Here is a 22,874-nt window from a genome sequence, read left to right as displayed (position 1 = left end):
ACATTATTTTCCGACGGATTCTTGTCTGGCCCTGAGTGGTTAGGGTTGCAGCCCAATTCCATCTGAGGTTGCCACCTCACTTCCAGCTTACTCTCTGAGGAGGCAATTCTACCAGTCCTGGAATGGGATCTGGGGATCCTAGGAAGGGATCCCTAATCCATAGACATGGGTTAAAGATCTTGGAAATGTGAGAACAGAATCTAATCACAAAATGCTCTTCTCTATCACTTCTTTACCAAGATCCTGAAGAGGTAAGCTGGGATTGGAGAAATCCTCCATTACTTGCTTCAAGAGGACTAGCTGCACACTTTTCCTGACTAACAAAAAATTATGCCAGTGTGAAGGATGCCAAGGACGAAAAATGAAACCCCTCCTGGCTCTCATTTGTTGGCTGCACCCCAAGGGGGACTGGGAGTTTTTGGAATGCAACATGTTTCAAGCGCTAGAATTATTCTGCCTCATCTCTAGGACGGGCCAGGTTGTAACCCCTGTAATCCCCCTGAAGGGAGCTCAGAGAAGCATTCAAGGCTCCCCCAATTGGATGTGGCAATTCATCCATTCACGAGGAGAGGTCAGAGTTCTCGCAGCTGGCTTCTTGCCTAGACAAATTTAAATAGCGCTCAACCTTTCATCCCTGGATCCAGATGTCAGCTTTGCAGAGGTTCTGCTCTAGAGGGAGAAGTGAAGCGAAGCAGAAATGCCTATTAAAGCCCTGAGTTTCTTTTCCCCCTTCTGCTTGGTGGGAACACAGCTGTCAAGAATTTCCCATCTCAAACCAGAAGCTTGTCTCGCAAGACCTCCTTCATTCTCTCAGAAACTAAGTCCTACCAAAGAAACGCCTAAAAAAGAAATCCTTAATGGGTGCAACAGCTGCTGTGTCGATTGTCCAAAGGGAGCATTGCCCTCTTATTTCTGCATCTTCTCTCTGGAGCCAGACTGAGATCGGGGTGGCCCAAACCTCCAGGTTCTCTAGCCTTCTAATCATCAAAATCTGGGATGTCGTCGTAGGAGTAGCCCCGGTAGCCTTTGGAAGCGAAGTAGGCGATTCGCAAGTGATAGAAGCCTGGAAGGAAAACCAGGATTCCGATGATCAAGACAGGGACTGCGCGATCGGTTCCCTGGAGGGCAGAAGAGGAGGAGGAAGGTCACAGGCCAGCTCAGAGCCTCAAATCCAGCAGTGAAGATGGTGAACATCGACGATTTCCAGGGTCTTCCAGGGGGGTGCAGAAAGACACTACCCCCCCCCCCGAAATGGGAGACTGGCTCCGTCTTTAAAAGGGCCCCAGGGTGACAGTGATGGACCATAAGCAGGAGACCCTGGTTCTAGCTCCCCCTCAGCCACAAAGGCTCCCTGATGACTTTGGGCCAGTTCCTCCTTCTCAGCCCCACGGCCTGGGTAGGGTAATGGTGAAGATGCTGGAGGGAGGGAGCCCCAGGTTCAAGGACCCTCCCCTCCCCCCACGCATGGAAACCCCCGGCTAGCTAGTTTCCACGCAGGACGCCTGCACAGACCTGCCCACGAGAGACCCGAGGCGGACTCGCTGCTCTCAACTTACCCCGTGGCTAATGTATCCGGCAAGGAGGAGCGCACCAATGATGATGAGGAGGGTCCCGATCAGGAACAGCACTGTGGCCAGCGCGATTGCCTTGTAGGGAACCTTGGGGGGACTCTTCTTGAACTAGGAGAAAAAGGGGGTCAGTGCAGAACAGCCTTCCCGGTCCCGAGTTCCAAATCGTAAAGTTCCCAGCAACGCTGTGGAATTCTGGGAACTGTAGTTCATACACCTGAAAGGTGTCCAAGTTGGGGGCACCAAGTTCTTTTTGAAGAGCCGTTTTCAAGCAAAATATAAAAAAAACTGAATTCTGAATCTTTTTCCTTGGAAGGGGGACCGAAAATAACTTTTGAAAGAAGACTTTCAGCACTGGTCCTGACCAGATCCCCTCCCGATTTTTACAAATCTCGATTCTCAGAATTCACCACCAATTCAAAGGAATGGCACAAGGCAATCGAGTGACGTTTCTGCCAAAAGAAAAAAGAAAAAAAAAAGCCCAGGACATTTAAAGCAGAGAACCAAAGGTGAGAGATCCAACCTGGGAAGACGCTCGTCTCCCGAACAGAGCCTGCGGCAAAACAAGCCACCTGGGGTGTGAACGGATATAAAACGAAAGGGGTGAAGAACAGGTTAGAATGAAGGTAGTAAAACAGGATGCATCAGCTGTTCCTGGATCCGCGTCAACAAATCCTAGCCTCTTGAGCGTCTGTAGGAATTTATTACAAGTTTTTATTGATGAATTCTCTGTACATCTAAATTTACAATCACGCTGGCTTAAAAGTTCACCAGTGTCTTTCATGCTCCGGCTCCAGAATTTGTGATTAAGGTAGGAAAGAAGCTCTCTAACGCAGGGGTCTCCAACCTTGGCAACTTTAAGACTTGTGGACTTCAAGTCCCAGAATTCCTCAGCCAGCTTTGCTGGCTGAGGAATTCTGGGACTTGAAGTCCACAAGTCTTAAAGTTGCCAAGGTTGGAGACCCCTGCTCTAACGCTTTCATACACTCTGGTTTTTCTTCTCCATCATACTTTTGGGAGGCATGCTAACAGGGATCTTTTTAGTGCTGTCCCTATTACAGTGATGGCGAACCTTTTAGAGACCAAGTGTCCAAATTGCAACCCAAAACCTACTTACACATCGTCGGGTGCCGGGGGGCGTGGCCCATTGGGTGAGCGTGGCACATTGAGTGGGTGTGGCCCATTGGGTGGGCGTTGCTACGGTTGTAACGGCAGACTGGGTGGGACTAAAAAGTTCAATCAATCAATTCCAACTTTGCGAGATCTTTTTTTTTCCCCGCGAGAAGTTGAAATTGATTGATTGAACCTTCTTTTTTTATTGCACACGGCAGCAGAGGCCTAAAGCGAAAAGGTTTTATAAAACCCAGCTAAAGACCTAGGACTGGGATGAGAACGCGCGTGCCCACAGAGAGGACTCTGCGTGCCACCTGTGGCACGCGTGCCATAGGTTCGCCACCACGGCCCTATTACAACTTTCTTAAAGATTTTCTCAGTAGTCCTGCCTTCAAGTGCCGTGACAAGGCTGCCCCCTGGTGGGCAACTCTACAAACTGATGAAACAGTCAGAAAAAACACCGCCAGCAGGTGGAATCTAGTACTACAGGGCTCCACTTCCCATAATCTTCGCCAACACTACTACTTGGGGGGGGGGGGGACTCCCCTATGACCACAGCTTTCCATGAAAGTTTGAGGAGGAAATATACAATTCTACGTCCCTCTCCCTGGAGCTGACATTTTCCCACCTTCCTCCACTGGTCTTCATTTGGATGGGGACAGCAGGAGATACTGCCAACCCTGCGAGGTAGACACGCCAGGGAAACAACCCCATAGGAAGGTTAAGACTACTTAGATTGAGACTGACTTGAACAACAGAATCCTGCAAGTGTGAATGTGCTGCACCTTTTCCTTCTTATACTCCAGTGAATTTAGGGAGACGCTGAGAGGTTTCCAAATGCTGCCTTGCAGTCTGTGGACTTAAAATAGGCTTCACCCCTATCACGTCCTCCTGATGACGGAGCTTGCCTATCTCCAAGGGGGCCATCTTCCTTACTCCCTATAGCAGCCTTTCTCAATCCTGATAACCTTAAGGTGTAGGGGTCAACTCCCAGAATTCTCCAGGCACGATGCTGGCTGAGGAATTCAGGAAGTCCACCCACCTTAAACTTGCCAAGGCTGAGAAACACCACTCTATAGATAATGATCCTGGGGACTCCTTACCCTATACAGGCAGTCCTCGACTTATCACCACAAATGAGTCCTAAACGAACTGTCGTAAGTCAAGGACTGCCTGTAGTCTGAAACCATAGCCCACATAAATCTGCACCATATGGACCTGTTCTACGAGAAAAGGCAAGAGAAAATGGAGGGGGGACCTCACATAAACCGCAGATTGGGTCAGCAAGCCTCATCCCGATGGCTTTTTGGCAATGTCAGATGTGGGGCCTGTGAACAGAGGCCCCCAGAGGGGGTGATCCTGGCCATTTTCAGGGTCCGTGTTTGTAAACCAATAAGTAGCAGCGGCCTGGTCTTCCCAAGGCAACCGTTCTCCTGAAGGGTTCTCCATCCCTGTCCTCTCTCCACTGTCCTGGTTGGTGCAAAGAGGGCCGAGAAGAGGAGCAGCCGCCCCTGAACGAAGCTGCACTTTCAGGAAAGTCTTGACACAGCAGGAGCTTTCTCAGACAAAAGACCTCTCAGGTTTCCTCCCTACAGACCTGTAATGTCTGAAAATGGGCTGGGGACCGAGGAGACCCCAGGTCAGATGCCCCGTCTAGAACGCACGGAAGAAAAGAGAGTCCGTCTGGTGCAGTGGGGAAGATGCTGGGTGAAAAACCGGAAGATCCAGTTCCCTCTTAGCTGGGTGACTCTGGGACAGTCCCTTTCTATTAAGCCCAGCCCATTGCAACCACTGTTGTGGTTATGGGGAAAACAGAAGCAGGAGGATTTGAGTTATCCAAGATAAAGGTAGGATAAAAAGATGATAGTAAAATAACCTTCCTTTTACCTGCAGATCAATGTATCCTTCATCCGTGCAAGCGAGTTTAGAATACTTCACTTTGCTGCTTGGGATCGAAGCAGCCAAACTCGTTCTGGATGGCATCTTCAGCAGAAGCAACGAATCCTCACAGCTACAACCTGGATCAGAGCCACAAAGGTTTTGAGTGGATAAGAACCTCCGAGTCCTTTAAATTAAGCTGTGCGAGTCCCATAGCAACAAGCACTCCATCGCTGGAAGCTGCGATGTGGAGACACGTTTAAACAACAGAAAACAAACTTTTGTTCGTAGGTTGGGTGTGGAGAGCTAATAATCCTAATCCTCAACCTACGACAGTAATGGTGGCTGCCCACTAGGGTCATAAATCTTAACAGTTGTAAAGTGGGTCATCCGTGTGACTGACCCGATTTTATGAGCTTTTTTTTTTTTTGCAACAGTTATTAAGTGAACCCATTGTTCACTAGAAGGAAAAATATAAATTTACCTATTCTATTGTAGTAGGAATTGATCCCTTCTGTTATTCTACTTCTAGCTCTTGAACGATTTGGAGGAAGAAAAGCTGGGCAGGAAATAGCATCTATTACTGTAAACGTATATTCATAAATATTTTATTTTCATTCCAAATTTAAACAATAAAACGATAATTTCCTGTAGGGTAGGGTAGGGATGCCTTTAGAAGCACCCACACTTGCTAGACTGCCTGAAACGAGCATCTGGGAGAACAAGACCAGGAGGAAGAAATAAAAAGAGGGCAAGGACAGAACAATATTTGCAGTTTCATAACTTTAAAAAACGCCTGTTTCTTTCAGAGGATTCCTCTCTCTACTGACGGGATGAGATACAGGGAGTCCTCAATTTACAACCACAGCCGAGACCAACATTTCTGTTGCTAAGAAAGGCATTTGTTAAGTGAGTTTTGCCCCATTTTATGACCTTTCTTGCCAGAGTTGTTAACTGAATCACCACACTTGTTATATTAGTAACACAGTTGTTAAGTGAATCTGGCTTCCCTGTTGACTTTGCTTGTCAGAAATCTGCAAAAGGTCCTGACCCCGGGATACTGCAACCGTCGTAAATATGAGTCAGTTCCCAAGCATCTGAATTTTGATTACATGACCGTGGATGTAAGTGTGAAAAATGGTCACGAGTCCCTTTTTTCAGGGATGTTGTAATTTCAAATGGTCACTAAATGAACTGTTGTAAGTCGAGGACTACCTGTACTCCCAAATGCCCACCACTAGGTAGAGGGGGCTCGGATCCAGCTTTCCTTCTGAGATGGGAGCATTGGGCTAGTCCAGGGGTAGGCAAACTTGGCCTCTTCATGACTCGTGGACTTCAACTCCCAGAATTCCTGAGCCACCCTGGCTCAACTTGGAAACCTCTCCCTTTCCCCTCAGCATAGCCGGCTCAGGAATTCTGGGAGTTGAAGTCCACGAGTCATAAAAGAGCCAAGGTTGCCTGCCTCTGGCCCCTAGGCCTAGGCTGCTTTATGACTCATGGACTTCAACTCCCAGAATTCCGGAGCCAGCATGGGGGAACTATAGCATAGCCCCCTTTACGACTCGTGGACTTCAACTCCCAGAATTCCTGAGCCCGCCTGGCTCAGCTTGGAAACCTCTCCCTTTCCCCTCAGCATGGCTGGCTCAGGAATTCTGGGAGTTGAAGTCCACCAGTCATAAAAGAGCCCAGGTTGCCTACCCCTGCCGCTAGGCCAATATTTTCAACCTCGGGTGTGAACTTCAACTCCCAGAATTCCCTGGCCAGCGTTCTATGCGGCAGGGGAGACCTGGGAGTTGAAGCCCCCTCCTCTCCCCGCTTCAAAGTTGACGAAGAGGGCTTAGAGGTCGTTGCCATGGAGACCAGGGACGGATGGCAGCCAGTTGGGGTTTAGTTTCATTAGCCGAAGGTTCCGGGGCTTGAGGGGGCAGAGCCGACCCGGCCGTTCTCCCCCCCCCGACCACCCTCCTCCTCCTCCCCAGCCCACCCAAAGTCGGGCCGCTCCCCCCCCCCCGGGCCGGAGCGGCTCCCCGCGTCCCCAGCCTCGCCCGCCTACCTTCGGGGCAGCGCCATGGCGGCCTTGCCTGCCCAGGAAGTCGACGGCCTCGCTCGCCGGAGCTGCTTCCAGGTCGCCGAGCGGCTGCGCCGCCCACGGGCGGTTCGCGGAAAGACGCCGGCCCTCCTCCTCCTCCTCCCGCTGGGGAAGGGCGCTGGTCCCGGGCAGGCGAGACAGACGGAGCCGCTGCGCCTCGCCCGGACTCGGCCTGCCCCTCAGTCGCCGTGAAAGCGGCCTGCTTGTGCAGAGGCGACCGCTCGGCCCGCATCCACGCCGGCGAAGTGCACGAAGCCCCGCACCCGGGGGGAGTCCGCCCTTGGGCGGGATAGATTTGGATCTGAGCCGATCTGTTTTGCATGGCACGTGGGCCGCCGAGCCACCAGGGAAGCGGTGCAAAGGAGCCCAGAAGGACTTCCCCCCCCCCGGGAGGCTCTTCATCTGCAGGGCCTGGGGGGCCAAAGCCTATGAAGAAAGGTGGCAGGACCTGGGAATGGCCGGTCTAGAGAATAGGGGGGCTGGGGGGACGTGATGGCAATGTTCCAGCATTTGAGGGGCTCCACAAAGAGGGGATCGACCTCTTTTCCAAAGCACCGGAGAGCAGGACAAGAAACGATGGAGACTAATCCAGGAGAGAAGCAACCTGGAATGAAGGAGAAACTTCCCAACAGTGAGAACAATCAATCAGTGGGACGACTTGCCTTCAGAAGTTGTGGGTGCTCCATCGCTGGAGGTTTTTAAGAGACTGGACCACTCGTCTGAAATGGTATAGATAGGGTCTCCGGCCTGAGCAGGGGGTTAGACTAGAAGACCTCCAAGGTCCCTTCCAGCTCTATTCTGATTGATTTATCTGCAAGGCCAGTGGTTTGGTTTTATTAAGGGCAGATTTATTAGGATTATTTGCCAGAGGCAGGTCTAGATTGCCTGGGAGATGGGCAGTGTGTAAGTTGAATAAATTCTTCTGGGGAAATAAAACATGGTTTTCTCCAGCACTGTAGTTATCCAGGCACACAACTCTATTGCAATGTAACTTCTTAAATGTATGCTTTTTTTTAGCTTTTCCAATTTAGTTGCATACTAAAATATTTCTAGCTGTCCTTCCAACACTCCCTCAAGTCTTCAGGGTGTGTGCTCAGTCCACCCCCTTTTTTTTCCAGGGTGAACTGAAGGCCCTGCCTCTTCAAACATGGTTCTCTCATCACAGCACTTTTCATGATGTTGTTTCATTCGGGCCACCAGGCCTTGTTGTTGCCCGGCTTGCATTTTACCCGTAGGTAGAGGAACTTCATTAAAGTATTCCCAAAATGGGATAAAGGAATATTCCTGAACTTTGTTTTATGATTTATCTCATGGTTACTGTGAAATTGTGTGAATGCATCAATGCACTGCATGTTATCTCAGCTTGCAGAGCTTGGATTCATTGAATGAGTTTACCAAAAATGTAAATATTGCAGAATATACAGCCTCGTGCTACATAACTAAGCTCCATTCCATGCTGAATAAACTAAATTATTAATGTATGTTAAATAGAAAACTATCCTTAAATAGATTTTTACCCCAAAAGCATTTTATTAAAATAAATTTGATAAAAATAAAAAAAAATCCGATTTAAATAAAAAAATCCATTTTTTTATTTTTTATTTTAAAATATCATCATTATCCACCCTGCCAAGACATTGGACAGTAAGAACTATCATGAGGCAAAATAAAAAATGTAGTATTCTTTATTGAAAAGCATTCATTTCTGAAGATTCCCTTTTCAAGGTAAGCCATTAAAACATTTTTTCCTCCAAACATTGCTTTTTGCAGTTATTAGCATCCTTGTTTTAACTAAAAGGGTGAAAAATTAATGGTTCAGCAATACTGCAAAACTCTGATTCTCGTGCATGGTCATTAGGGATAGCAACTAAAGGGTCATGGGCTCTCCACGCACAGAAATTATTTGTTTTTAAATACCACATTCTTTTTTATATGAAATGGATTACAAGTTGAATAATAAAAACAGCTTCTACAAGTATTTTAAAGTAGGTACTCACATAATAAAAAGAGAAGTATTTACACAGAAATATCTACAATTGGGTCTAAGTGCACCTGATGCACCAAGACTGAGTAACTGAGAGGGACACTGGCTACCAGCCTCACAAAAATCACATTTCCTCCTTTAATTTCTTACGATTCTTCTTGGTCTTCAATCTTGGGGGCCAAATAATATTTCAAATGTCCCATATCTGCTATCTTGTACTCCACAACTGCAGGAGACAGAAAAGGAAAACAGTTAATGGCCAGCCTGAAACCATCAATCAAATCAATGAAATAGCCTCTGGCACCATTTCTCAGTGAGACCCGCAATATTCCACTTACCTAAGGGAACATCTGCAGACATACTGAGTATAACGGTAGGAGACAAAGGTGTAGCTTTGGTGAAGAAATTCAAATATCTCAAAGCAAAAGTCAGCTGGACAGGCTCATTCATCTCTATTGTTACCTGCAAAAAAATGAATGAAGATTAAAGGGCTGGGAAAAGATAAGAGAGCAATGGTAAGAGACAGCTTAAGCTTCCTCGGGGCCTACTTACAGCTTCTTCCTCTTTATCAACATCACTGGTTTGTGACAGTTTGACATTTCCACTCCCAAGTTCTCCCGTGGCAGAAAATTTGACACCATCTTTTGTGCAGGAGATTACAACGGCATCTCCAATGTGACTGAGGTCACGGCAAATACGTGCAAATTCAGCAGAGGGCATTTTCACCACACAGCTGTATTCTTGTTCCTGAAAGATCATCATGTAAGCTTTAGGAATTGTTTTTAAGACTCATTTAGGCTAAAGCCATCATAAACGTTTCATCATTTTTCATGGGCAGAAACCAAGTAGGGCAAATAGATATAAATCAAACGAACATTTTAAAAAGTTATTGCAAGAGAAGCAAATGTTTGTATTTTGCAACAGCTTTACAGGTAGTCCTTGACTGACAACAGTCCATTTAATGACCGTTCAGTTACAATGGCACTGAAAAGTGACATGATTTTTCACACAATGCTGCAGAATCTCCATGGTCACGTGATCAAAATTCAGGCACTTGGCAACTATCCTGTATTTACGACAGTTGCAGTCACATGACCACTTTCTGATGAGCAAAGTCATTGGGCAGGCCACATTCACTTAACGACTGATACTAACTTAACTGCAGTGATTCGCTTAACTGTGGCAAGAAAGGTCATAAAACAAGGCAAAAATCCATATGAAGTCATGAAGACGCTGACGTATGTCCAGTCCTTTACATTATGGCAGCAACCCATCATACAATCAAATCTGGGTGCTTAGCAGCCTGCCCATATATTTAGGACCACAGGCTATACTTCAACTTCTCCCTCCACGTTTGCCATTTTGGCCACCCTGTTGCCTTGCAAAGGGCCAAGGTTGGGCAAGCAACTGGGAGCCACAGGAAGACAGAATTGAAGAGAAGGCAACAGGGCAGGAGAAGCATGAGATCCTGGCTTAATGACTGTAATCTGGGGTACAGAAACTGCTATTGCTAAGTGGTGCGGTCACATGATGTTTCACCTAATTACTGAAATTCTGGTCTTAATTAGGGTCATTAAGCAATAATTATCTGTATCAAAATGGCAAAATAGAACATTAGCAAGCATAGTAACATTTTAATTGTTGCAGCAGCCATAGATTCAGTCAAAAGACAGCAAACATATTTAACGAATTCATTAATAGTAACTTTGAAATAAAAACTCACTTACTGGAATTCCAAGCTGTTCTACATCCAAATCCATTAATTTCATTTCATAGTCTGAAACCTTCTCCTGATCTATAAAAAAAATAATCATATGATTGTTTACGAGAACAAAATAATTTCCTGACTGAATATTGTTTACTAGCCATAATCTGCAAAGCTATTTGAATACCTATTAAATAAAAAGACAGTAACAAAACCACAGAGTCTCTGATCATTATCTGGGTGCTTGGCAATCTGTTTGCACTTAGAACCAGTTGCCAAATGCCCTGTAATCTTGTAAAACTCAATAGAGCAGCTGGCAGGGAAGGCTGCTTGCTGCCGCCTGCCACACTGCAGAGCAAAAGGACTGAAGGTTGAACCTTTGGGATTTAAGCTGTTTGGGCAGCTCACTGCAGAGATTCCCTTCTGCACATGTAAGGGAAATCCTGCAGCAGCCTCTAGAAACAAAGTGTGAATCCCAAATACCCATGCCTATATTTGATCACCATAAACACTTTGTTCTAAAAGAATATCACACGCTAGTGAATTTGCTGCCTTTTGTACATATATACTTTCAAAGTGATTTGTTATGCAGCAATTAGATTTCATAGCTTGCAATACTCTTGCCATGTGTTTTCTTGCCAAACCCAAAAACTTTCTATATTGCTCTGCCAGTAGAATCTACCTAGATACACTTGGATGTTCTATATTCTAAGAGACAGACTCAAAGGACTCTTCTGAAATCAGAATTTTATCTTACCCCCTATAGTTTCACAATGAACACCTACTCCCAAGAAAAGACAGTTTTAATAATTCAGTTAAACTTACTTGGCGTTTCAAATACCAAAACCAGTGTGTCAGCATTATCTTCAGCTCTCAGGGTGATTATGTCATCATTACCAGCACACTTGAGCACTTTGGACATACTAGGAAAGAAAAAGAAAATGCATATCTCATTGTTTTGATATAATGTACTATTTTGACAATACACAGCATGAGACAAATTGAACAAGTCAGTGCAAGCCGATAGGCTCAGTACATTTTTGTCCCAAGGGAAAGCAAAGAGAAACCATGGGTCAACATTCATTTGTAAAGGCTTCCAAAGAATGAAGCCTGTCAACTTCCTGAGTCTATATTCACTTTCACATAAACTAAGCAGAAGCCTTTCTGTACCCAAAGTGAGGGTAGAAAACAGTTTCTTGCCTGCTTCGACCCACAAGCCACATATTTTCCAGCAAGCAATTGTTACTTATTTGGAAACACAACAGCCAGTTATACAGCATTTTTCTGGATTTGAGTGCTCTGTGTTAAGGTTTACTAGATATGCAACAATACCCTGTTGTCCACCATCCAGCAAGATATTACTTTAAAATCAAACAACAGCCTAGATTTACACAATTTTATTTCCCGATTCAGGTAATTGGTTTTGATCCAGCCTATCTATGCTTACTGCGGTCAGAAGGTCACATACTTTCTAGGGGGACACTTAGAAAGCACATTGTTGTCGTTTCTGCATTATCATTAGGATACATTCTTGCAAATAAATCAGCTTTTCTGATGCTGGAAAGATATGGCGTGGTTTGATTATGTTTTAGTGGGGGTTTTGTATGGGGTATTTTTAGAGCAGGCCTGTTATTTAATTTGATTTTAGAACAGAAATTTGTGTATATTTATCGTGGTTTTTTATTATCGCCTGTTCACCGCCCTGAGTCCCGTAAGGGAGATAGGGCGGTATATAAATTCAATAAATAATAATAATATGATACAGAGGGAGTGTAGGTTCATTTTTTGGCATTTTCACTCTAATTTTTGTTGTAGATGCTGACAGGATTAACCTGTTAAGAGTTCTCAGTTGATATCTAGAAACGTTTGGTGTGCAGCGATTGCAATAACTTGCAACAGGTTTTCCTTTTCTGAAACACCAGGGAAGCCCTGACCTAAGATTTGTTAACAGGGTACGAGCTCCAGATGCAAAATGACAGAGGCGGGGCAACCCTGGGAAGAGGCACCACATGCCGTCTTGAGCTTGGATTCCCAAAGGGCTGTCGGGCAACTCGGCTGGGCAAGATGAGCATCCGCCCCAGTGGCCAGAGGGACGCCCGCCCTTGCCTTCCCCCCCTTTCCTTTTGCAAATGCAAAAGCCGCCATGCTGCCCCGCACAACACCTGAACAATCCCGCGCCTAAAAGACAAGCCACGCCCCGAAGGAGAGGGCGACCAATCGGGCGGGAGCGCGGCGAAGGAGCGGGCCTGGCGCAGCCAATCCTCTTCCAGAACTAGCATTAGGGCGCGCGAAGCCCGCTTGACACTCCACGGCCCCGCCTCCGGCGCTTCCCGCCATGGCGCGCGGCGTTTACCTCACAGAGGCGCGACCGGCGGTTTCCCGGGCAATGGTGGTTCCCGCCTTTGCGTATGAGGCGAATGCTTTGCCTCCCCCTCCCCCGCCGCGCCCTCGCTCCGCCGCTACCTGACGAGGTTGACGCCCATGGCGATGTTGCGGTCGCAGCGGTACGTGTCGAAGCCCTCGGAGCGCATGGTGAGCTGCACCAGCGAGACGTGCGAGGAGTCCATGCTCTGCAGACTGATGCCGCCCGAGCCCAGGTCCCAGCAGGCCTCCGTGATGAGGTCCTTGAGAGCCTCCAGCACCTTCTTCAGCAACGAGCCCTGAATCAGCCGCGCCTCGAACATCCTGACGGCGAGAACAGGAGACTTTTCGCGCGACCCGCCTCCTGCACCTCTTTATAAGACTGGGAGATGAATATTTAGCGCGCGTGCGCGCGGACGTCAGCTTTGGCTCCGCCCGGAAGAGGCTGTCCGCAACTTAGACCCAATCAAAATGGGGCTCTCGGGGTTCCTGTTGACCAATCAGAATGCAGGGAAAGAACGAGCTTTCTTCCCCCCCCTCCAGCTTCCGGAAGGGCTTTGCCCGGGCTTGCTCGTGCGGGCTGCGGAGGGCGCTTCGTTTTGCAACCGGGCGCCCTCCGGATGTGACGGGAAAGACGTTGACATTTCTTCTGCGCTGGATGGCCTTCAGCTGGGGATTATGGGAATTGAAATCCAGCTTGGAAAAAACTCCAAAATGCTGTTCGCGGAGATGTCGCGATGCCGACTTGTGTTCTTGTTCATTTTGCTATCTCTGTTTAAAAAAAAAAAAAAAAAGACAAATTTCCCCACTGATTTTCTCCCTGCAACCTTCCCACAAGGAAAGTCAACGGTGCGGCCAGCAGAAAGTCAAAAGTTGCTCCTGTTCTTACTATTTTATGACCCCAGCCCCCAGTCATTTTTTTTTGTTAAGGAAATATCTGAAATAATAACCCAACGGGGCACAGGTTGTCTACTTAGAAATTAGAAGCTTTATGTGATAAAAGTCTCTTCTGCACATTCTCACAAAAGTATTAAATGGATTCTGAACCTTTCTATAGAAATTGCAGTGCAGCAGAATACGAACAAAAAGTACAGCACACGGGCAAATTGTTTGGATAAGAGGACTTTGAAGTGATACCCAGTGTAAGGACTGGTGGTAATATAAAAAAGTTTAAATGTAGAAAATGGGGTTAGAAGGGTTCTTGGAGGCCTTTTAGTGCTTGAGTAGGAAAACTTACACCATTCCAGACAAATGGCTGGATGCTCAATTAGCAGCCAGCAGCATTTTCTCCAATCATTCATTTTACTTTACTCAAAAAACATTTACTCAAGAAGTCATTTATTGCCCAAATGAAAGCTTTTTTCCTGCTTCTGTGAAAGTGACGATTGTCTACCAGGGAAGGTGAGTGGTCAGGAGAAGGACTGGCTGTTTTCTTTCCCCCCCCCCCCCAAGCTCAGCTTTTGAGAGCCATCACTGATGCGCTCCTTGCCTTCTGCAGTGACATCACGTTTCATCATCAGCTTCTACTCTGGAAATTCTCTTGGCATCTCAGAATGTCCAGGGTTACCATAGGGACAGGAGTAAACACTTTTAAATGATTCCAGCCTTACTGACCATTTTTTACTGGACGCTGAGTGGTTAGCAGGCAGCGTCCATATGTACCATCGTTCGAGATATAATATTTTCCCCATCATGGCAGGTAAGAATTGGGGCTTCTCACCCATTGAAGGAATCCCTTGTTTCTCTAGATAGTCTCAGTCTTAGTTGCACCAAGAGGCAGAGCTGTAGAAAGGAGAATGTTTGGGGATGAGCAGTAAAAGAAAAGCCAAGGAAATCCATGTTGGAAAGGAAGCCAGAAGGAAAACAATGGGGTGAGCCATCATTAGACCATAATTTTGGGGAAATCTTCACTCCTTTTTATTGGATGTACTCATGTCTTTGGTACTTTATTCAGTGGAGGTTTATATCTGCTAACAAGATGTGATTTTCAAAGTATTTTTCTGTATAGAAATAGATGTTTAATTCTATTCATCACATCTAAAGTTCAGCAGGGGCAGTGATGAAAGAAAGGAGTGAAAGGAAACATTGAATGGCAAATCAGGAAAAAAAATATCCTGCTGAATTGCCTTTGTTTCTCTGTGGCCGAAGAAGAGAATTCAGGGTCCTTTTAAAGTTTTAGGGGGGATGCAAACTCACTAGGGTCCCTACTTTTGAACGGCAAAATATTTTTATTTGGAAGAAGCCTCCAAGCAGCAGGGCGTAGGCAAGGGTAAATCTCTCAAAGCTCTTATGGAGTAACTGCTTATGGAGTGACTAAACTACAAGATACCCTCAAGCCCCTCTGTCTACTTCCAAGGAAGTTGTAAAAAGAAGGAAAATGCTCCTTTCTTCCCTTTCCTTCCGGGGCAGGTGTGCTGGGGAGAAGGACTTTGTGCCTGGGGGAGTCATAGGGGTTTAGCCTCTCCCTGGACATTTTGTGATGAGGACCTAGGTCCAAAACAGTACTAGCCTGTTTAAATCCCTTCGTCCAGAGAAGTGCAACCTGAGTTCTCACCAAATGCTAAGGCTTTAACATAAAAGAGGGGTAAAGTGCTTTAAACAAATAATTAGATACGTAAGATGAAGGACTAGAGGCCTGGTTTCTTTCTTTGTGTGTTACAGATGTTCTAAACCAATTGTGCCTCCTGCTGGCTGAGTGGCAGCCATTTTCCTGGGACGACACTGAAGGTAAGAATAACACTGGATAAAAATTATTAGGGCTGATCCAGAGATGACTGACTAATGGACTTTCTATCCTTTCTTTTTCTTTCTTTCTTTCTTTCTTTCTTTCTTTCTTTCTTTCTTTCTTTCTTTCTTTCTTTCTTTCTTTCTTTCTTTCTTTCTTTCGTGTTTTACAGAGGATATTGAAGAACTGTCCACTCAGCTGGCAGGATGGCATCCTTTTAACCATGGACAAAGTCCATCTTCCCTTTTAGAAGGTGAATGTTTTCCAGCAATAACAACATAATAGCATAATAATTATGAATGACTAATGGCCTTGTTTCTTTTGTCTTTCAGATGAAATGAATGAACTGTGCCACTGGATAGCTGAATGGTGGCCATTCCATCTTGGATGGTGCCAAACACCGGCTGTCCAAGGTTTTCCAGCCGTTTTGTTTCATTATTGCCTTTAATATGCCCTTTTTGCAGCTGTATCAGCTCCGTATCTGGGTAGCTGGGGAAGGACGGGGTCAGGAAATAAAGATGCTGGGGCTGATCCAGAGATAAATGAATAATGATCTTGCTTCTTCCTACGTATGTTTTACAGATGACATCCATAGCTTATGCCATCGGCTGGTCCGGTGGCACCCATTCACAAGTTGACAAACTGAGTTTGCCATTCTTCTGAAGTGGAAAGAAATGAACCACAGGATGATTGTTGCAATAACTGGGATAAAGAGCACCTTATTTATTATGCAATTAAAATATCTGATTGTAAAAGCAGTCTCTTTCTCATCTCTTTTGCATAGCTACACAGAAAGCACAAAGACAAATCTATTTAAAAAGTCCTGCTCGTGATTTTAAAATGGGCCAGAAAACTAACGTAGCACCATTCAGGAATACTCGTCTAGTACGGTTTGTCAGCCAGTTACAAATCCATCTGGTGGCGACGCTGTCAATCTCATCTTTTTCTAGTTTACTAAGAAGTAGGTTGCGGTCTACTTTGTGAACACCTGGCTGAAGTCTAAGTACACTAAGTCCACTGCATAACAGTTCCAGCTAAAGATCCAGGCACCTGAAGGCAGGACGAGAAGCAATGGGTGGAAACTGATCAAGGAGAGAAGCAACTTAGAACTAAGGAGAAACTTCCTGACAGTTAGAACAATTAACCAGTGGAACAACCTGCCTCCAGAAGCGGTGAATGCTCCAACACTGGAAGTTTTTAAGAAGAGACTGGACAGCCATTTGTCTGAAATGGTATAGGGTTTCCTGCCTGAGCAGGGGGTTGGACTAGATGACCTCCAAGGTCCCTTCCAACTGTACTATTATGATGATGATGATGATTATTATTATTATTATTATTATTATTATTATTATTTCATTGCTTCCCAAGACCGGCACGCAGCCGCTTCGCTCAGAACTGAACACGAGCCAAGGGAGAACGTGGGAAAGAACCCCTAACAGCTCCAGGCGCGGCAGCCACGATCTCCGAAGGTCAGGCGAGCCTCACCCCGGCAGACGAGGCCGCTTTCGGCCAGCGAAGGGAGCGGAGCTTAGCTTGCGTCGCAGGAGGAGGAACGGCTTAGAAAGAGAAGAGTCGCCTAGCACTCTCGGAGCATTGGGCGATGTTGCCGGGGGGCCTTCGGAGGAAAAAACCACGAAGCCGCCCTTGCAAGTGGCGGAGGCTGCAGGCGCAGCTAAAGGCGGGCGGAGGGAGCGCGGGGCGATTTTGACCCGGCTAGCAAGCGCGGGAGGCCCCGCGAGATGCGCCCCGGGAGAGTCGTCTGGAGAGGCGGCCTTCGCCACCAGGGGAAAGGCATTTGGCACAGCGGGAAATTGCCAGGTTGGAGGCAGCGCCGCTTCTGCTGGCTTCCGCCGCATTCCCCCAACGCCCGGGCCAGGGGTAGGCAACCTTGGCTCTTTTAGGACTCGTGGACTTCAACTCCCAGAATTCCTGAGCCAGCCAAGCTGGCTCAGGAATTCTGGGAGTTGAAGTCCACGAGTCCTAAAAGAGCCAAGGTTGCCTACCCGTGGCCCGGGCTGAGCGGGCCCTACCCGGGGCAGCAGCCGCCCTCGGCCGCCTCCCCGCCCGGACCAGCCGCTTCCTGCGCCGCGAAGCCTGCGGACGGCGAGCCCCGCCCCCCGGGCCGATCCGCGCCGGGATTGGCCGCTCCCCCCGAGCCCCGCCCCGATTCCCGGGCTCGGCTGTCGGGGCGGCGGCTGCTGCTGCTGCTGCTGCTGCTGCTGCTGCGTCGGGCCGAGGCGAGGCGAGGCGGAGCGCGGGCCAGGATGAGCGAGCTCAGGCAGCGGCTGGCCAGGGAGGCGGACGGGCAGCGCGACGCCGAGGGCAAGGTAGGCGAGTCGGCCAGGGACGAGCGTCTGGAGGCGGCGACGCGTGTCCCGCGCCACGGCGGAAGGGCGGGGGTCCCGGGGCGGCGGGGGAGCGGGCCTCCCTCCCTCCCTCCCTCCCTTCCCGGGCCTGCGGGGCGCGGAGCTCGGGCGAGGCGAGGCGGCTGCGAGCAGTCCCCGGGCCGGAAGAGCGGCGGTGGCGGCCGGGAGAGCTGCGCGGCTCCGGCCCTTAAAGCCACAATGCTCCGGGGCTCTTTCTCGGCAGCCCTTGCCCGGGGAGCGGGGTCCCCCGGCCGCCCAGCCGCTGCGTGGGCTCCTCTTGGGGAATCGAAGCGGGGCGTCGCGTACGGGAGAACCGGCTGACCGGGAGATGTGAGCGCGCTGCTTGCTAAGGCGGGTGCACTTCAGTCAGTCAATCCATCCATCCGTCAGAATAGAGCTGGAAGGGACCTTAGAGGTCTTCTAGTCCAGCCCCCTGCTCCAGCAGGAGACCCAAACCATCTCAGGCAAAGACCCTGCACCCTTTCAGACAGCTGCGCCTGGCGAAGCCCGAGACAGGGGGGGGGGGGCTGGCCCGCTTTCCTTCCCGTGGCGAATTACACTCGTGTCATCCAGCCTAACGGTGCTCCCGTCCGGACACTTGCTTGGTCGGGCAGGACGAGGCCAGGTTTAAGTTTTCGCGCGGCTTTTGTGGCTTGCAGCATCTGCCTCCCATCTGGCCCGGTTTGAGCGCGGGGTAGCTTTAAACTGTGTGGGTGGCAACTTCCAGAGTTCCCGAGCCAGCAGGCTTTCAGTGGTGAGGACTTCAACTCTCAGAATGGAACAGAGAACTTAGATTGCTAGGGCTGGAAGGGACCTTGGAGGTCTTCTAGTCCAACCCCCTGCTCAAGGCAGGGGGCCTTATGCTGCAGATGGAGATCGACCTCCAAGGAGAAGAAGCAGCAGCATCTCAACCAGTATTTGTAAGGCATCTTTATTGGTGTCCTGATTTGGGGGAAAAACAGCAGAAGTTGGATACTGAGTGATGTGGAGCAAAGTTTCAGTTCTTTTAGTACAGGAGTAGGCAACCTTGGTTCTTTTCTGACTCATGGACTTCAACTCCCAGAATTCCTGAGCCAGCTATGCTGGCTCAGGAATTCTGGGAGTTGAAGTCCATGAGTCAGAAAAGAACCAAGGTTGCCTACCCCTGTTTTAGTACATCTCCGCATTTGGGCCACGTTACCTTCATGCTGGAGATGCTGGCCTGGTTCCTTTCCAAGCTCAGTTCAAGAGAGTTCGTGGAGTGTTCAGATCCTCCATGCGCTGAAGTCCCCATCAGGATCCTTCCTCCTGTGGATTCCACCTTTTCCTCACTGGTCCTCTGTAGGCCAACTTGGCCGGTCTTGTCCCAGATGCGTTAATGCTGGTTGTCCATTCCCCCCTCTTCATGGCAGGGCTTTGTGGAATGGATGGTCAGGCTGTTAGAGGTTTGTTGACTGTTCGGGCTTTACTGATCATTTCTATAACCCTTCAGGATGAACATTGTAGGAATTAGTCAACTATAGAAGGAACAGGATTAAGAGAATCAAGCTAGACTATAACAAAATAGAATGACAGAGTTGGAAGGGACCTTGGAGGTCTTCTAGTCCAACCCTCTTCTCAGGCAGGAAACCCTATAGTATAGGGCTTCCTGCCTGAGCAGGGGGTTGGACTAGAAGACCTCCAAGGTCCCTTCCAACTCTGTCATTCTGTTATATGAGTACATAATTTCTAACATTTGGTTCGGAGAAGCACCACCTTTTTTATTGGTGTCCAAATCTAGGGGGGAGTGCTAGTTTCCTAGCCGAGAGAGCCAGTGTTGTCTGAAGACATTTCCATGGTCATGTGGCCGGCATGACTATATCCTGAAGCATATGGAACAGTTTACCTTCTCACCTAGGTATCATGTGGAAAGGAACACTTAGTCATAGTAGATATCTGTATGTTTTCTGATTGAAGGACCAACGGTTTCCCCCCAAAATACAGCTATGTGGTATTGCAGAATAAATGTGTGGTCTGTTCTTATTTTGTTCTCTGACTCTCTTAAGCAGACTGATAACTTCAGATTCACAGCCTCAAGAACAGGCTCCCAAATAAGAGTGAAAACATCTGAACTTAAAATGAAACATGGTTCTTTTGTAGGTCAAGCAACACACGAATGTTTTGCCCTACTTCTGTAACACATCCTTTAGGTAGATACCACATGATACCTAGGTGAGGTCTCACCAGTGTTCTCTTTGCTTACTGTTGAGAAGAATTAAGTGCTGTGTGCTTTATTTATATACTACAATATTGAGAATTCGAGGTTATGATGTAAGTATAATGTTTATACTGGTGGGACTGATTTTAAAACAGTTTAATCTTTTTGCAAGAATTCCCTCATCTTCTGCATTGATCTCAGGTGTGAGTGAACTTATTTATGGCCAGAAAATTCACGGTTGCTTATTATCACAGAACAACCATTAGTTGCTGTTTTTAAAAACCCTTATCTTTGTGTAGAAATATGCAGTTTCCAGACTTTAAAAAAAGAGTCTTGAAATGGCAGTCACATGACATAAATATTGTATGAATCTGAATAAAAGGCAATAGTTTTCAGATGTTGCTTGCATTTCTTATAGTTGCAAATTGTGTTAGTATGGTGCACTGTTCGTATTGTAAGGACATAGGCATAGGATGCAGTTGTGATTACTGTGTGGCTATCAAACCCCATTGGCTTTTTGGACATTACTGCAGTGGATTTTATATGTAGCTGATCAAAATACAGAATAACAGTTGGTAGGGACCTTGTAGGTCTTCTAGTCCAGGGGTAGGCAACCTTGGCTCTTTTATCACTTGTGGACTTCATGTCCCAGAATTCCTGAGCCAGCTCCATTTCACTCCCCTGCTCAATCTGAGGTTCAAACAAGGACGACTAATAATCTTTCTGTCCTGTATTGTGTTATGTATTGATTTAATATGAAACAACTCAGGGCATCTAGATTACGTGCAATATCTGGATGCAATCAATATATTTATTTAACAAGATCAGCAACTCAGGGCATCTAGATTACTTGCAACCAACTGTCTGTGTCAGCCTGGCTGTCTATCTTTGTCTATTTATCTTATGTCTGTCTGCCTACCTACCTACCTATCTACCTACCTATCTAGAGCAGGGCATCTGGATTATATGCAACATTAGACACCAGCCACATTCTTGGTGTCTGTGCTTTGCTCACGGGGAGTCTCCATTCACCATGTGGTCTGTGATCTGCAGTGTCCCAGAAGGATTCTGTTTCTTTGGATTCTGCTTCCTGTAAGTGCCAGAAAGGGCAGCTTATTGTTCTTTTGATTCCAGATGGAAAATGCTTGGCTTAGAAATAAGGAAGCCAAGAAGAGGAAATATGTGCAATTCAGAAAGAAGGTTGGGGATGGAATAAAATTGAGTGGCTACAGGTTGGCCACTAAATACTGTCGGTAGGTTGAAATAGCTGAAAAGGAAGAATTGGATTTCAAGGCAGGAAAGAGCTCAGGTGGGTGCCACAGAAGGTATCATTTCCCCCCCCCTCCCCAAATTTCTTCAGATTCTTTTCCTTACAGATAGTCTTGTCCCCACATGACCACATCTCTTTAGAGTCCTTGAACCAAGACATCCTTGCTTATTATTCCTCTCTGGGAAGACCTATGGCTGTAAAAGCGGTATATCTAGTGTTGACGCTTTAAGTAAGATCAGGCAAGTTCCAACATTTGGAAACAGGCCAGAATTCAGTTCTGGCTTGGAGCAGAATTTTCCCCTGAAACGACTTCCCAAATTTGATGCTCATGGGAAAAGGTGTAGGAAATGCTTTATTCCGATATTTCCGTTTTTTGAGTTCTGCAAGAAGAGGCTTCTTACTAATCTCAAGAAAACGTTGTACATTATGTAAGCCACAATGCTGCCTGTTCAGTGGAGCCTGAGAATTTCCTGCCTCCAGAGGTTTGCAATCCTGAAATAGATCAAGAAAAGAAAATCACTGTTAGCAAGGAATAAAAGATGAGCAACATCCTGAGGTTTTAGTCTGGTGTGATTTTTTTACAAGGATAGATTTTGCCTGTATTTATTTGCAGGACTGTTAGAAAAAATATTTTTCTCATTAAAAATAGGGATGATCATTTTCCTTTGATTTTTTTCATTTTACAATGCAAAACATAACTCCATTTTAGACTTCTGTTGTTGACTTCTGCAATTAGGATCTTGACGTCTACGGAGTGCTTTCTAGGGAATGTGTTTCCTTTTATGGGATTCTTTTGCTCAGAGTTGGATTAAAGCAGGCTTGAGTGCCTGGATGGCAAGCGACCTTGAGCTGCTTCTGCTGCCCAGGCTGAGTTGCTGGAAATCCCTCACTGATCTTACCTTGCAGGAGTCAGAGCTGGAGAACAAGCTGGATGGAGAAACTACATCGGATAGCGAGAACAAGTCGGAGGTCGCCCCGGCCCCTTCGGTCGATGACACCCCTAAGGTCCTCAACAGAGCACTGTCCCACCTGTCCTCAAGGTACCAGGATGCCAAAATGCTCTTGAGTGTTCGGGTTTTTTTTCTCTTGTGGGCAGCTATGAATTGGCTTTACCTGGTGGACCATCCTGCCAACAGCATCCACCTCTTTTTCTTGTCATGTCACATTGTGTTTCAAAAATTCTCCCAGCTGAGTTCTGACTCAGAAACACACTTCGCCATATGCTAAGATCAGGATGAGGGATCTTTTCCCCCAATGACCTCATCCAGGCACCGACACAAGACTGGTCTCCTTATTACCAGCCCAATGTAGAAGACATAATATGCTTCGTTTGGTTCATAGCTTAACGTGTGCTGTAAATGTAACCAGTTGTGGTTTATTTGGTAACCATCATGAAGCAAAGCGTGCTTTATATAGTTTGTGAAGCCAGGTGGGGTCTGCATTGGGGGAAAAACAGGCAACTGGTGGCTTTAGATCAGGCATGTCCAAAGTCCGGCCCGCGGGCCATTTGCGGCCCGCGGCCCGGTTTAATCCGGCCCTCGAGCAGCCCTCCCTGCTCTATATAAATGCGGCCCTCCCACGGCCCTCCGGCAAGTCCCATGAGAGAGAGAGAGAGAGAGAGAGAGAGAGAGAGAGAGAG

General features: G+C 47.3%; 3 protein-coding genes across 3 annotated transcripts in view; 1 reads left to right on the top strand and 2 right to left on the bottom strand.

The window, feature by feature from the left end:
- Positions 1 to 583: 583 nt before the first annotated feature.
- TMEM230 (transmembrane protein 230) lies at positions 584 to 6,620 on the bottom strand. The gene is made up of 4 exons (XM_015811573.2): positions 6,613 to 6,620; positions 4,569 to 4,699; positions 1,557 to 1,679; positions 584 to 1,118 (listed from the first exon to the last, which is right to left on the bottom strand). Exons 2-4 carry the CDS (start codon positions 4,662 to 4,664, stop codon positions 978 to 980), a joined length of 360 nt encoding a protein of 119 aa, XP_015667059.1. The 5' UTR covers positions 4,665 to 4,699; positions 6,613 to 6,620; the 3' UTR covers positions 584 to 977.
- A 1,642-nt stretch (positions 6,621 to 8,262) lies between these two features.
- Positions 8,263 to 13,104, bottom strand: PCNA (proliferating cell nuclear antigen). The gene is made up of 6 exons (XM_015811564.1): positions 12,801 to 13,104; positions 11,163 to 11,260; positions 10,360 to 10,427; positions 9,185 to 9,379; positions 8,971 to 9,094; positions 8,263 to 8,858 (listed from the first exon to the last, which is right to left on the bottom strand). Exons 1-6 carry the CDS (start codon positions 13,019 to 13,021, stop codon positions 8,779 to 8,781), a joined length of 786 nt encoding a protein of 261 aa, XP_015667050.1. The 5' UTR covers positions 13,022 to 13,104; the 3' UTR covers positions 8,263 to 8,778.
- A 4,583-nt stretch (positions 13,105 to 17,687) lies between these two features.
- The window catches only part of CDS2 (CDP-diacylglycerol synthase 2), a 16,070-nt gene continuing 10,883 nt past the window's right edge, over positions 17,688 to 22,874 (top strand). Inside the window, exons 1-2 of the mRNA XM_015811306.1 lie at positions 17,688 to 17,750; positions 22,142 to 22,275. Of these exons, the coding sequence (XP_015666792.1) occupies positions 17,688 to 17,750; positions 22,142 to 22,275 (197 nt within the window). The remainder of the gene's footprint in view (positions 17,751 to 22,141; positions 22,276 to 22,874) is intronic.

This window comes from Protobothrops mucrosquamatus, unplaced genomic scaffold, assembly GCF_001527695.2.
Source record: "Protobothrops mucrosquamatus isolate PMUCROS unplaced genomic scaffold, P.Mucros_1.0 scaffold_50, whole genome shotgun sequence".
In the NCBI taxonomy this organism is placed as follows: Eukaryota; Metazoa; Chordata; class Lepidosauria; order Squamata; family Viperidae; genus Protobothrops; species Protobothrops mucrosquamatus.
The sequence above is the reverse complement of the archived record's forward strand: the minus strand, read 5'-3'. Positions and strand labels throughout refer to the sequence as shown.